Genomic DNA, 12,617 nt, shown 5'->3' with positions numbered 1-12,617 from the left:
CGTTTCTACACAGCTGAGACCCTTCCAGGAGTCCTCTGCACCGGGGGACCACGCTTACCTGGTTCTGCGGGCCGAGCCGCAGGCGAGTCCGTCACTTGGGAGGTCTGATTGCGCATCCCTCCGTAGTGTGGCCTCCAGGTGTATTCTGGCTGCAACAAGACTGGTGCTTAGTGATCAATAACCACACTTGAAAATTACAGCAGCAGCTGTCATACCAAAAAAGCACTAACTACATATTAGTCAAGTATACAGTTGCCCCTATGTATCCTCGAGAGATTGGTATCCCCCACCTGAGAATAACAAAACCCGCACATGTTCGAGTCCCTTCAATGAAATGTTGTAGCATTTGCCTATAACCTACGCATGTCCTCCCATACACTTTAAATCGTCTCTGGATTACTTATATAATACACCATAAATGTCAGGTAAATAGTTGTTATACTGTCTTCTTTAGGGAATAACGACAAGAAAAAAAAAAGTCTGTGCGTGTTCAGTAGAGACACGACCACCGCAGACCTAATTACGCAGGACCTGTGAGCGACAGTGACATTTTCCAAATATTTTCTTTTTATTGAATCTACTGCGGTGATGTTAATAAAATTATATAGGTTTCAGGTATACAATTCTACGATACACCACCTGTATATTGTACTGTGTGTTCACCAGCCCAAGTCAAGTCTCCTTCCGTCACCATTCATCCCCCAACACTCCCTTCTACCTCCCTGAATGTTTTCAACCCACGGTTCATGGAATCCACGGACGTGGACCCAGTGGACAGGGAGGGCCGACGGCAATCGCACCCTTATAACAACCCAGGCCGTCACCGCCATTTTACTGGTAAGGAAACTAAGCCTCTGGGGGGTTATGTAAGTTTTTAAAGGTCGTCCATCTAGGAAAGGGGCCAAATTTCTATTTGAATCCAGGTCTCTATGACCCTGGTCTCTTAAGCCCCACCCCACATGCCAGCGTTTAAAGCTGCGTGTAAAGAATCGTCACAGGGAGAGAAGCTGGAAGAGGCGGGAGAGCAGGCTGCTGTCCCTGTCCCGGTGAAAGCGGGGGTGCCTGAGACAGCGTGGCAGAGGGACTGGACAGATGGGACTGGTGACAGCAGCTGTTTGGAGAAAGACTGATAAGCAAGGAAAAGAAAACAAAGTGAAAAAGGGAGAGAGAGAAGAAAAGAGGAAAGGAAACTGCAAAAGGGAAAGAGAAGGAAGAGAAAAGGAAAGGGAGAGAATGCTGGTGAGGATCGGTGCTACCTGACCACATGGGGAAATTATAAGAAAAAGTCCAACCCAAACTCTGATACGCCTGGCCTGGCTGGCTGGAGGGAGCCCTCCATGCTCTTTCTCAGCCTTTTGTGTCCTACATCAGTGACCCTGAGCAGCTCTGGACTGGGCAGCGCCCCCCAGCCCCGCCCCGGGAGAGCAGGCCAGAGCCGGGCCCCGGCACCTGAGTGCGGGCAGGAGGGAGCTGGAGCTTCTGACACCCTCACCTGGCCTTGCCCTCTGGGAAGTGTCTGGGGTGGCCTGTGTGCGTCCTAGAGCGAAGGAGGAACACGGACTCACCAGATGGAAGAGGCGCGAGTTGGGGAGTGGGGGCGGGTGCTCCATGGGCATGGGGGGCGGGAGGTATCGGATCTGGGACCGGTCCTCGAAGCCGGGGTGTGGCACCATGGCTGGCATGGGCGGGTAGGCATAGGGGTAGGCGGCGCAGAGGTGCTCCGGGTGGGGCTCCACGTGGTAGCGTTCCGCCGAGGCCTACGAGAAAGGCTGGGGTCTGGCTCTAGCCTGTGCAGCCTGTCACAGGCCATCCCCAGTGACACCCATCTCATCTCCTATCCTCTACAATTTTAGTTCTCTGAAGGCTGGCCCCTGGGCATGGGGGCTGCTACATAGGCATCGAGCACTGGCCGGTACACGGGCAGGGAAGGCTGGCCCCTGGGCACAGATGGCTGGCACATGGGCACAGATGGCTGGCACATGAGCATGGAGGCTGCTACATAGGCATTGAGCACTGGCCAGTACACGGGCAGGGAAGGCTAGCACATGGGCATGGAATACCAACAACGATGACAGCTAATGGGACCTGAGTACTTACTCCGCCCCAAGTACTCTTCTGAGGGCTCTACCGGCACGGCCTCATTAGTCAGCTGGGCACCTGAACAGGCACTGCCTCTCCCATCAGACTACGGCTCCCTGAAGGAGGTCAGGCAAAGTGCGTGCTGCTGCCTCCCTCAAGCCCCTCACCTTTGCCTTCCTCTTCTGCTGTTTAAGGGCTTCTTTTGCCTTCTCTTCATCTTTGAATGCTTTCAGCTAAGGGAAGACAGGAGGGAGAGACGACGGTCAGCTCCGGGGCTTCTCCAGCAGCCCCAGGGCTGACGAGCAGATGCACAGGGCCAGCGGCCTGGGCTGTCCTCCCTGGCCCAGCCCCGGGGAAGGGCCCTGAGGGGCACAGCACGGCCCAGGCCGGTGGCTGCAGGAAGGCCTGTTCACCGTGGGAGGTCAGAAGGTTCCCGTGAGCTCACTGCTCCTGTGCTCCCACAGTAACACTTTTCAGCTGCATGCTGGGAGACAGTGGGGAGCTGGGGGCCAACCCCTGAATTTGCTCTTTAAAGGCATCAAGCGTGGCTGAGGAAAGTCAGAGCCAGAGGCTAGAGTGGGGGTGGGCTGTCCTGCTGAGGCTCACAGAAACACAGGAGCAGAGCCGGCAGGAGAAGCAGCGAATGATGTGACATCCAGTCTCACCAGGGACCTTTCAATCCGTGCCCCCCCCCACCACGAGGACAGGCCGACGGCCCCTCCTTGGGCCACCTCTTCTCACCTGGGCGTTTGACTGGGTGACCTGGGCCTGCAGTTTCTCCACCTGCTTCTTCAGCTCCTCCTTCTCCTCATTCATGCGCTCCCGATCGCTGCGCTCCCTCTGGAAGTCCTCCTCAAAGATCTTCACCTGGGGAGCAGGGAGGGGCGAGGAGAGGGGAGGCAAGGGAGGAGGGGCAGCTCTGAGTGGAGCCTCAGACCCGCTGAGGCCCAGAACTCCAGCCTGTTGTCACCCCATCTCGACAGCCCTACCCCCAACTTCAAACAGAGCACTTCCGGAACCCTCGGTTTTATAGCCTGGGCGTCCACACAGGGCTTCGCTTAAACAAGGGGATATACGGCCACTAGCCAGGCCGATCCTTTCACTCGGCTTCAGCCCCAGAGGTGGAGGCCATGGGACCCGAGTGTGGATGGAAGACCCTCCGAGAGCAGGCCTACAAAACTCTCCCAGGACTCCCGGGGGTTCCTGGCAGGGAAGGGGCTGGCACGAGGCTCTGCCTCTGCACCTGCAGATTCAAATCCTCACTGGGTCCAGATGACTTGGAAGCGTCCACAGCATGGCACCACATGGAGACACACATGGGACAACTACAGCCTTTTCAATCACCTTTCAAATCTCCTGTGTCCTCCCTCAAGGAGAAAGTCTCCATTTTATGCTAGTAGGTCTTTAATGCCTTGCTAATATGTGTTAATTTCCCTTAAATGACGGGAAAGAGGACTCAAGTTCAGAGTCTACATCAGACAAGAGTAGCCAGCTAGAGTTCAATAGCACTGTTTGGCTTTTACTGTATTTCTTGTTTATGGTGACTTTCTATTTATGCAAATAATAAACAGGTTTTTCTATTTATAGTAGTGATATAAGGCTACCTTTTAATTGCATTTATTGAAAGTAATTTATTTAAAATTAATTTTCTTAAAAAATTTTATTTATTTATTTTTAGAGAGAGAAGGAGAGGGAGAGAAACATCAGTGTGTGGTTGCCTCTTGTGCAGACCAAACTGGGGACCTGGCCTGCAACCCAGGCATGTGCCCTGACTGGAAATCAAACTGGTGACCCTTTGGTTCACAGGCTGGTACTCAATGCACTGAGCCACACTAGCCAGGACTAAAATTTATTCTTAAAATACTAGGTGAACAATGGCACAGCTCGGGTATAGAGATGGCTAAATCCTAGAGGGGGCAGAGGAATGACCAGTGAGGGGCACACTGCTGGAAAGGCGAGCCTACCACCGGACCGGGTCCTGGCAGTGACTAGAAGGTGGGCTACTAAGCATGGCCCCCACGGGACTCCAAGCCCCTCCTGGGTGCGCAGGAATGTTCCACCTCCCACCTGGCCCCTCCCCTCAGGCTCACCTGCTGTTTCAGCAATTCGTTCTGCGTGACCAGCTCCTGTTTTCTGAGGAGGCCCCCAGCTCCCTCGGGGCTCCCAAAGGCTGCTGGTGGAGAGGATGGGGAGGCCTGGATGCTCAGTGCTTCCTCCAGGGCCTGAGATCAGGAAGACAGGGGACGGGCCTATCAGCAGAAGTCCTGAAAGTCGGGCCCCAATGGTGGGCTCTTCCTCAAGGACCCACTTCCTGACGATGATCACCACCACCACCAGCACCATCTTATAAACGCTACCCTGTTTATGGACACGCTTCACGACACTATACACGTTTATGACCTTTCACTGAACCCTCTCCGCAGTCCTAAGACCATCATCCCCATTTTACAGATGCGCAAACTGAGGTTCAGAGACCTGAAATGATTTGTTACAAGTCATAGCTAATAAGCAGTAAAGTGGGGATTCAAATCCAGCATGTGCTGTTAACCGGCAGCCTACACTAGAGTCTTCATGCAGAAGGGAGAATTTCCCTTTCTCTGAGCAGGTGTGGCCCAAGCCCAGAACCCAGACCTAGAAGGAATATGAAGTCCTTTGGGAGAATCTGCAGTCTCCTTGACCACTGCCCTGCCCTGAGAACTTTAGCTTCTACAGCCCATTCCCATCAAGCCAACCCTTCCATCCTCAGCATTTCTGCAGTTAGATTAGACTAGACTTTCATTTCAACTTGCTCAAACATTAAAAGGTTTCTAGTCACTGGTTTTCTCCTCTAACCCCGTTAGTGTGTTACTCAAGGACTCTGGAACACCCATCAGGACTGGCCATGCGCATCACCACTGAACTTCAGCCCCCGGACAGCAGGGCCTCTGCCCGTCATGTGTCAGCACAGCCCACGGCACCTCCCCGGATGGAACAGATGAGGAACACCTTGCTCAGCTTGGACCTCAGTCCCCACGCGGTCCCCTTGACTCCCCCAGAAACACGGGGAAGCATCTGAGCCGAGAAGTCCGTTCAGGACGCTGCAAGGGGAAGCCGTGGCTCCCTTGCACTCCCGCTGCGCCTGACCCTTCTCCTCCGTGAGGAGACGGAGGTGCGGGCTTGGGAGAGCCTCGCACCGGTAACCCGCCCCCCCACCCCACCGTGCCTCCGCCCCAGCCATGCCACAGAAACCCAGAGGGCAGTGGTCCTGCCTGCGCCGTCTCTGCCACCAGCACCGTGGTCCCACATTCTGCCTGGATTTAGGCCCTAAGTCCCCCAGCTCGGGACAAATCACTCTTTTCTCTGAGATCAAGTCCCAGGGACCTCAGACTCAGCATAATCAATGCTTTTCAAATGCCAAAACCAAACGGGAGGGGGAAGCTGGCCCACAGATGGATAGGACAAGCCCTCCGCGCCTCCGGAGGACACTTCCTTTCAAAGGGCCCTCCCTCACTGTGTTCCACTGACCCCTGCACTGCAAGGAGAGCGGGGCTGGGACGAGGCCAACCAGGGTTCAGAGGGCAACACGGAGGCCCAGAGAGGGTACAGGCCTGGCCCGGCCCGCTGCCATGCGCCTTGGCCCGGAAGATAGGGTTTCTGCTTCACCCAGCCCACCCTGGGCGCCCCTGTGCTCATCCGCCCCCGTCGGCGAGTATTTCCTGAACATGTGCTTGGTGCCAGGCACTGCGCCAGGCGCCGTGGGGACATGCCCTAGAGAAGACGCACCCCTCCCACCACTGCACGAGAAGACAGAACGTGAAATAAGTAATTGCAAGACACTGCGAGAAGAGGTGTGAAAGATGCTGCCTGTACTCTAGAGGCACAGAACATGGTGACCCGAATGAGGTTCTGGGAAGGTCTCGCTGACCTGGGCAGGGTGGCACCGTGTGAGGAAATAGCACGTCCAAGGACAGAGGGGGGGAGCAGCGGGCACAGGTTCGCCCAGGCTGGTCACCAGTGTGAGGGGAGGGAAGGGCGGAGGAGGGAGAATCTCGGGGCAGCACCGAGGCCCTCAGCGCCAGCGCCCTGACCCAGACTTGCCCCTGCTCTGCGGAGGGTCAGAGGGTTGGAGGGTCGGGGGCACTGGTGATGGGGGGTGTGGCGGCCGGGCTCAAGGAAGCTCTGCCTGCCCAAGGAACCAGGGCTGAGGTGCCCACCTTGTTGAGCCGCTGGATCTCCTTTTCCTGGTAGTCCCGCTGCCGGGTCAGAGGGCTCAGCTGATCCTGCAGGTGCCGGACCATCTGGCGCAGCTCCCTGGCCTCTGTGGACAGCCGCTCCTTGTCAGTCTGCAGGGAGCACAGGGCTGGTGAGCAGGAGCCTCCCCTGGAGGCCAGACCCCTGGCACTGCCTGCCCCATGCTCACCCAGGCACACCCACTCTCCTGCTCTCACTCAGCAGCCCTCACCATGTTCACACACAACGCACAGTGCAAGACACCTGGCGTCAGAGCAGCGAGGCCCATTTTGGTGAGTGAAGCCCTGGGTTCTGACTCGGGCTCCTCCACCCGCCATCTGACACCTGGGGTGCTGTCACAGCCCTCCCTGGTCTAATCTTATCTGTCTGCCATAGGCAAGGGCTTCTGAACACGAGTCCCACGTGGGCTTCAGGAGGTCTGAGAGCCCCAAAACTCAATGTCAAATTTCCTCTGTGCAATTTTCTAGGGAGAAACATTGTAGTTTCTGCCAGATCTGCACAGGCATCTTCTGTGACACACAGAACATGAGAACCACTGAGACTCTAAAGGACCTTCCTGCTCTTAGTCTCTGAACCCGGAGAAGACACTCAAAGGCCTAACGGTGGCATAGGGCAGGAAGTGTCCTCCACAGGGAAACAGTACAGTGCAGTCAGAAGAGACAACACTGCATTCGAGCTGAAATCAGGGAAAGCTTCAAGGTGGAAGCACTGCCCCCACACTCGCTATGGAACAATCAGGGCTTCTTCCCTGCAGCGGGCCACAGTGGGCTTGGCTGGTTGAGAGCATCGAGTCCTAGCCCCCTTCAGTGAAGGGAAATGACTACAGGGAGGGGGAGGTGACTTATCCCAGGCTACCCAGTGAGCTGGGGCTGGAGTCTCCTGATTCTGGTGCGCTCTCTCACCCTGCAAGTCAGAGGAAGTGTTTAAAACAGGGGAGGGCAGCCTCAGTCGGAACCTGTGGGAGCTGCCTAGACTCCCGCTAGGGAGCCTCCAGGGTCAGCGTGGCTTGTCTTTCTCTACGGGCCAGCGGCGCGTCCCCTCAGCTGACAGGGGGTACTGTCAGATCCACCTACTGATGCATGCCAGGGGTTGGGCTGACAGTCACAGGACCAGGACACCACAGCACTCAAGAGATAAGATAGGCAGTGTCCTCCCTAATCCTCATCTTCAAGGGGAGGGGAGGGGCAGTCCCTGGGGCAGGCTGACAGCCCAGATCTGGCCCCTGGGTGTCACATGCCGATGAGAGGGAACTCTGAAACACAATCTGTGTTGAAAATGTCCATTTTTAAGCTAAACAACAGCAGCCTGGGCCCAGTTCCCATGAAAGGAAAGACACTGTGACATAAAATCTCCCCGAGTCTGGGGGTCAAATGGCCTCTCCTCCTTAAGCTGTAACAGGACCCTGCAGGGCCCCTGCTGGTTTCAGTCACATGCCGCTGCCCCAGGCCACGCATTCCTGGCCCCCCAGAACAAATCTGGTACCTCTTTCTGCCCTCTCCCTGACCCCTGTAACAACCTCTGTGCAGTCCTTAATACTTGATGCACTTCCGCTTGTTTGCTGCCGTGACCCATTGTTGGGCGTCTCCTCCCCCTCAAAGGTGGGACTGGAATGCTGCAGCTGAGTCCCTGCGCCCAGCCCAGAGCCAAGGGCGTGCTCCGTAGAACAATGAGTGGACGAACCAATCGGGAAGCTTCGTCTCAGGAGCGAGCCCCTCCCCCTCCAAGAGCCAGCACAGCTGGAAACAATCAACAGCACCCCACTCCCACCCCGGTGCTCTCTCTTTTATATTCTGTGCTTTCTGAGCCCATAAGACTGTAACTGAACAAAAAGTTCTTCTGAAAGAAAATAGGAAAATACAAAAGCAACAGCTAACCCAACCTTCTCCGTTTTTAGAAGGGAAACTAGGGCCTGGGGAAGGAAAGTGCTTTTGCCTATCGCCACACAGCCCTGTAGCACCAGAGCCAGAGCTGGAACCCCATCTCCTGACCCTTGCTGCTCCTTGTCTACCCCCCTGACTTTGGTTAATGAGAACGGAGGAGTGGGCCTCCTGGAGCTGAACCTGGGGCCCAGAAGTCACACTTGCCTCCTCCACTTCAATCTTGGACTTGGCCAGGAGGAGCTTGCGGTCAAAGTCACGCTGCTTCTGCTCCCGCTCAGCTTCCAGGTCAGTCACCTGCTTCTGCAGGTCCGCCAGCTTCTGGCGCAGCTCAGTGATCTGGGTTCAGAGGCAGAGGGTGGGGTGCGTGAGGGCGACTGTCCGAGGTTCAAAGCTGCTGAGAAGACAACAGCAGGCGGGACAGGGGGGGATGCGCCGACCTCAGCCGAGAACCCGGTGCAGCCTTGGCTTCCCACAACTCCCACGCTACCTTCTGCTCGTACTGCTGCTTCATGGACCGGAAGTGCTGGTCCCATTGCTTGTTCACTTCCAGCAGCTGCGGGGAGACACGGGGGTTAGAAGGGGCTAAGCAGAGCAGGACCACGGAGGGCTGCTCCACGCACACCAGCGTCCCGAGCAACGCGCAGTGCGTGCGAACGCTGGCCACACGCTGCCTCAGTCCCTCGCTTCTCAGCGCTGCCCAGAGAGATCCCCCTTTACCAACCGCCATCTCCGTCCTCGCCAGGACAGCGAGACGAACACCAAGGCATGAAAACAGTGCCATGTGCAGTCAGGTAACACACACCCACGTAGAGGGCGGTCTGGGACTGTGTGTGAAAACTCTAAATTCCTACTCTCTCTAACCCAGTAATTCCACCATAAGAAAAGTAACCAAAGGAAGCACTTGCACATAAAAACATATGGACAGCACTGATCATCTCGACAGTGTTTGCATCACGGAGAAACCTAGAGGCCAGCCGAAGCAGGGGAACTACAGTGTGATCAGAAAGCGGAGCACCGTGAGCTGCTCAGGTCTGAGATGAGGACACTGCTCATCTGCCACACTCTCCATGTAGCAATTCCTCAGGGACAAAGAGCGTCATAAATAAACAAAATAGTGGGGAAGGGCATCCCAAGTTCAGAAACACAGAATAAAAAGTGCTCCGAGTTGAAGGTATATTTATATATGTATATACTTACATAGACCCTCAAAGATGGTTTCTTTTCAAGAAAAAAGGGGAAAAAATTGCAATGTGATATGTATAACCTTTTTCTACCTTAACAAAAATTATACATCAGTAAGTACATAGAAGAAAACAAGGAACACATAACGAATTGTTATTAACTGCAGTCATCTTTAGGAGATGAGATTCTCAAATCCTTTTATAATGAACACTATATTACTTCTGTAACTGGAAAAAAATACCTTACAGCAACACAAACACAAAACTGAAATTAACGTGCGCTAAGCGAAGGACTAAGGGAGCCTGACTTCCAAATGCCGCTGGCGGACCGGACCGGGAGGCAGGAAGGCCCAGGGACCTGGGGAGGAACCCGAGCTCCATGGAGAGGAGGCTAAGAGGACAGGGAGGACTGGGCTCCGCCTGGAAGCACGGCCCAGGGGTGGGAGACGGAGGAGCGCACATGAGACGCAAGGGAACGCCTCAAGGGAATGACTCTCGGCTGGTTGGAAGCAGTGTCACAAGAAGGCATGGGATCTCTCCTGCTGTGACAGTCCCTGCCTAAACCAGCCGTGTGGTGACAGATGAACTCCAGGCTCCCCACTGCTGAGGCTGACACTCACCTACCTTATCACAGCCTCTTCTTACCATCCGGGTTCAGCCTTCCTACACCGTCCCTCCCCTGTCAACAATTCTGGGCTGTGCCACAAATGCCACCTCTTCACAGTGACCCTTGTGGGCAAGGGGGCTGATCCAAGAGACAAGAGTCCAGGATAAGACAGCCAGTCTCTCCCATGAGCAGACGGTTCAGTGGTCACCATGGCAGAGCCAAGGGAGGGCCTTTGTCCTGTGGGTCCCAGGAGGCCACCTACCTCTGTGCGCTGCTGCTCCAGCATCTTCACCTTCTTCTCAGCTGCACCCAAGGCTCCCACCTCTGGGATCTTGCCTGCTGCCACACCAGCCTGGGGAGAAACAGAGAGGGGCCTTTAACAAAGCCTCAAATAACTCTTCTCTCGCCACTCGGAGCTCCTCCAGGGCCCCTGACCTCGTCTGCCACCGTTCTACCCTCCCACCCACCAGGACACTGCTACACAACCCGCCAGGACTCAGTCCCCTTGGGGAAGAGAACATTATCCACCCTCCCGGACCCACAGTGGCTCCCAGGTCCTCCTCCCTGCCCACCTCCCCCCTGCCTCCCAGCAGCCTCTCCGAGTAGTGCCTCCTCCCCCCACCCTCCATCAGCCAACAATCCTCTGGCCTGGGAGGCAAGAGTGATGTTTTTAAATGTCTCATAAAATGATTATTTAAAAATGCTTTTAGAAAGACACAAAAATGAAGATGCCTATATTTGTGGTTAGTGTGTGTACACACGTTTCCTGGCCCTGACCCCCGAGGGGGCCTAAGGCAGTGACCCTCCAGCGGCAACGAGCACACCGAGGGCCCGGAGCCTGGCTGCTCAACACCGTTCTCCGACAAAAAAGGGACAGAACTGCGTGGACGAGTGGCCAATTCCAGGGCTGGGGCAGGGAATGGGTTTGGAGCATCTTATGGTGCCAGCAAGTAAGCAACTGCTTAATAATAACAACAACACTGGCATGTCAGATGGGCACAGGAGACAACATGAAAGAGCTTCCTACAGTGAAGCTGGAACAAGGAGAACAAGAAAACAAACCTCAGCAGTACTGGATTATAACCCAAGGAGCACAATAAATGTTCCTGAGTCCACACTGCTAGAAAGAGCGAGCTGAATCACTCAGCAGGGGGAAGGGACCACTTTCCTTGAGGAAGAATTCCAGCTGGTGGCTGCAGAAGGCAGGAGGGAAACAGAACTGCCATCATAACACTACAGGGACCACCATCACTGCAGCGGGAAGCCCCGCTGCGCACCGCAGTCAGTGAGCGAACGTGCGAGGAGAGGCGGGCCGGGTGCACAGCCTCGGAGTCTCTCCTCGAGAACAAGTACTCATCACAAAGAGAAAACATGCCACTCTGTAGAGAGAAACCCGCCAGCCACCCCTCAGCCCCGCGATCCAGGCTGGAAGTGGCAAGACACACCGCCTCTCACAGCCTTGACACGGCACACTGGGAAGGGCTCACGGTCACTCCCGTGGGCTCCAGCCCAAGCCCCTTACTACAGCCCGATCTCGAGAACACATCCAAGTGAACACAAATGGAGGGGCATTCTACAAACACCTGGCCGGGGAACCCCAAAGTGCCAAGCTCATGAGAGTCGAGGGGCCGCTGGGACCTGACACAGAGTGGGGAGACTGGAGGGCAGTGACAGCGAGACGAAACGTGGGACCTGGAGTGGATCTGGGCACAGGAAAACACGAACGGGAAACCAGTGAGACCTGCAAAGTCGGCAGTTTAGTTACCAGGGCCGGCAGTTGTTTTCTAGTTCTGGTCACTGAGCCGTGGCTGTGTGGACTTGAAGCTGTGGCGTGAGCACTGAGGGCAGAACTCGGGGGGCTCAAGTGCCTACTGCAGGCTAAGGGCTGTAGGCACGCCACAGAACAGGGGTGCAGGGAGCAGGCTGGGGGGGCCCTCCCGGAGTGGGCACTGTGCGTAACATTACTGGGGAAGGAGGAAAAGGCGGTGCCGGGCTCCCACAGGGCACACTCTTAAGCTCCACAGAGAAAAGAGGACTCAGACTGCCTGGCTGCTGGCACCAAATCTGCCACTAAAAGCAACAGCTAGTGCTGACGGCTGACCACGGGCCAGGCACTAACCCCACTATCCAGCGTCACATCATCCCCAAACCCTCTGGCTCAGCTTAGTGTCTCCATTATGCAGAGGGGGAGACCAAGGCCAGCGAGCGCATGTAGCTCGTTCAGGGCGGCGGTGGCATTCCACCCACGTGCGACTCGGGCACAGGCGCCACCACGGGCCTGCCTCCCACGGGACCGTCCTCTGGGCAGGGCAGTAAGAACATCTGGCCTTTCCAAGGAGTCAAGTGTGACAAAGTGGTATTAAAGGGCTTTGGAAAAACGGAGGGACCTGCCCACAGAACCCCAAGAACCCAGGGGAGAGCAGGGGAGTCCCCAAGTCCACAAGAGGGCAGACGAGGCAGGCTCTGGCGTGAGGGGTAAGCGGAAGCAGAGAGGGGCTCCTTGGACAGGATTCAGAAGGCGGCTTCTCAGCACGGTTCCCTGCTGGACCCAGGTCTGCCAGACAGCAAGTGGTGCAGGATGGCACGAGGTCACCCCTTCCAGCCTCCTGGCATGGCTGGGTCCTGGAGCAACAGCCCTGG

At 55.9% G+C, this 12,617-nt stretch overlaps 1 protein-coding gene across 6 annotated transcripts in view; it reads right to left on the bottom strand.

Annotated features, from left to right (window-relative positions):
- Positions 1-12,617, bottom strand: part of TNIP1 (TNFAIP3 interacting protein 1) — a 39,782-nt gene that overhangs the window by 1,319 nt on the left and 25,846 nt on the right. For 4 of the 6 annotated variants that reach the window (XM_045819131.1, XM_045819114.1, XM_045819105.1 and 1 more), the window contains 9 exons: positions 10,240-10,329; positions 8,677-8,742; positions 8,394-8,525; positions 6,273-6,401; positions 4,170-4,301; positions 2,821-2,946; positions 2,247-2,312; positions 1,566-1,757; positions 59-149 (listed from right to left, as the gene is read on the bottom strand). In XM_045819131.1, the coding sequence (XP_045675087.1) occupies positions 59-149; positions 1,566-1,757; positions 2,247-2,312; positions 2,821-2,946; positions 4,170-4,301; positions 6,273-6,401; positions 8,394-8,525; positions 8,677-8,742; positions 10,240-10,329 (1,024 nt within the window). The remainder of the gene's footprint in view (positions 1-58; positions 150-1,565; positions 1,758-2,246; positions 2,313-2,820; positions 2,947-4,169; positions 4,302-6,272; positions 6,402-8,393; positions 8,526-8,676; positions 8,743-10,239; positions 10,330-12,617) is intronic. The other 2 variants (XM_045819121.1, XM_045819126.1) reach the window with 1 other exon arrangement.

This window comes from Phyllostomus hastatus, unplaced genomic scaffold (assembly GCF_019186645.2).
Source record: "Phyllostomus hastatus isolate PE091 unplaced genomic scaffold, TTU_PhHast_1.1 phas_contig_150, whole genome shotgun sequence".
Taxonomy (NCBI): domain Eukaryota; kingdom Metazoa; phylum Chordata; class Mammalia; order Chiroptera; family Phyllostomidae; genus Phyllostomus; species Phyllostomus hastatus.
This window is presented reverse-complemented; position numbering and strand designations above follow the sequence as displayed.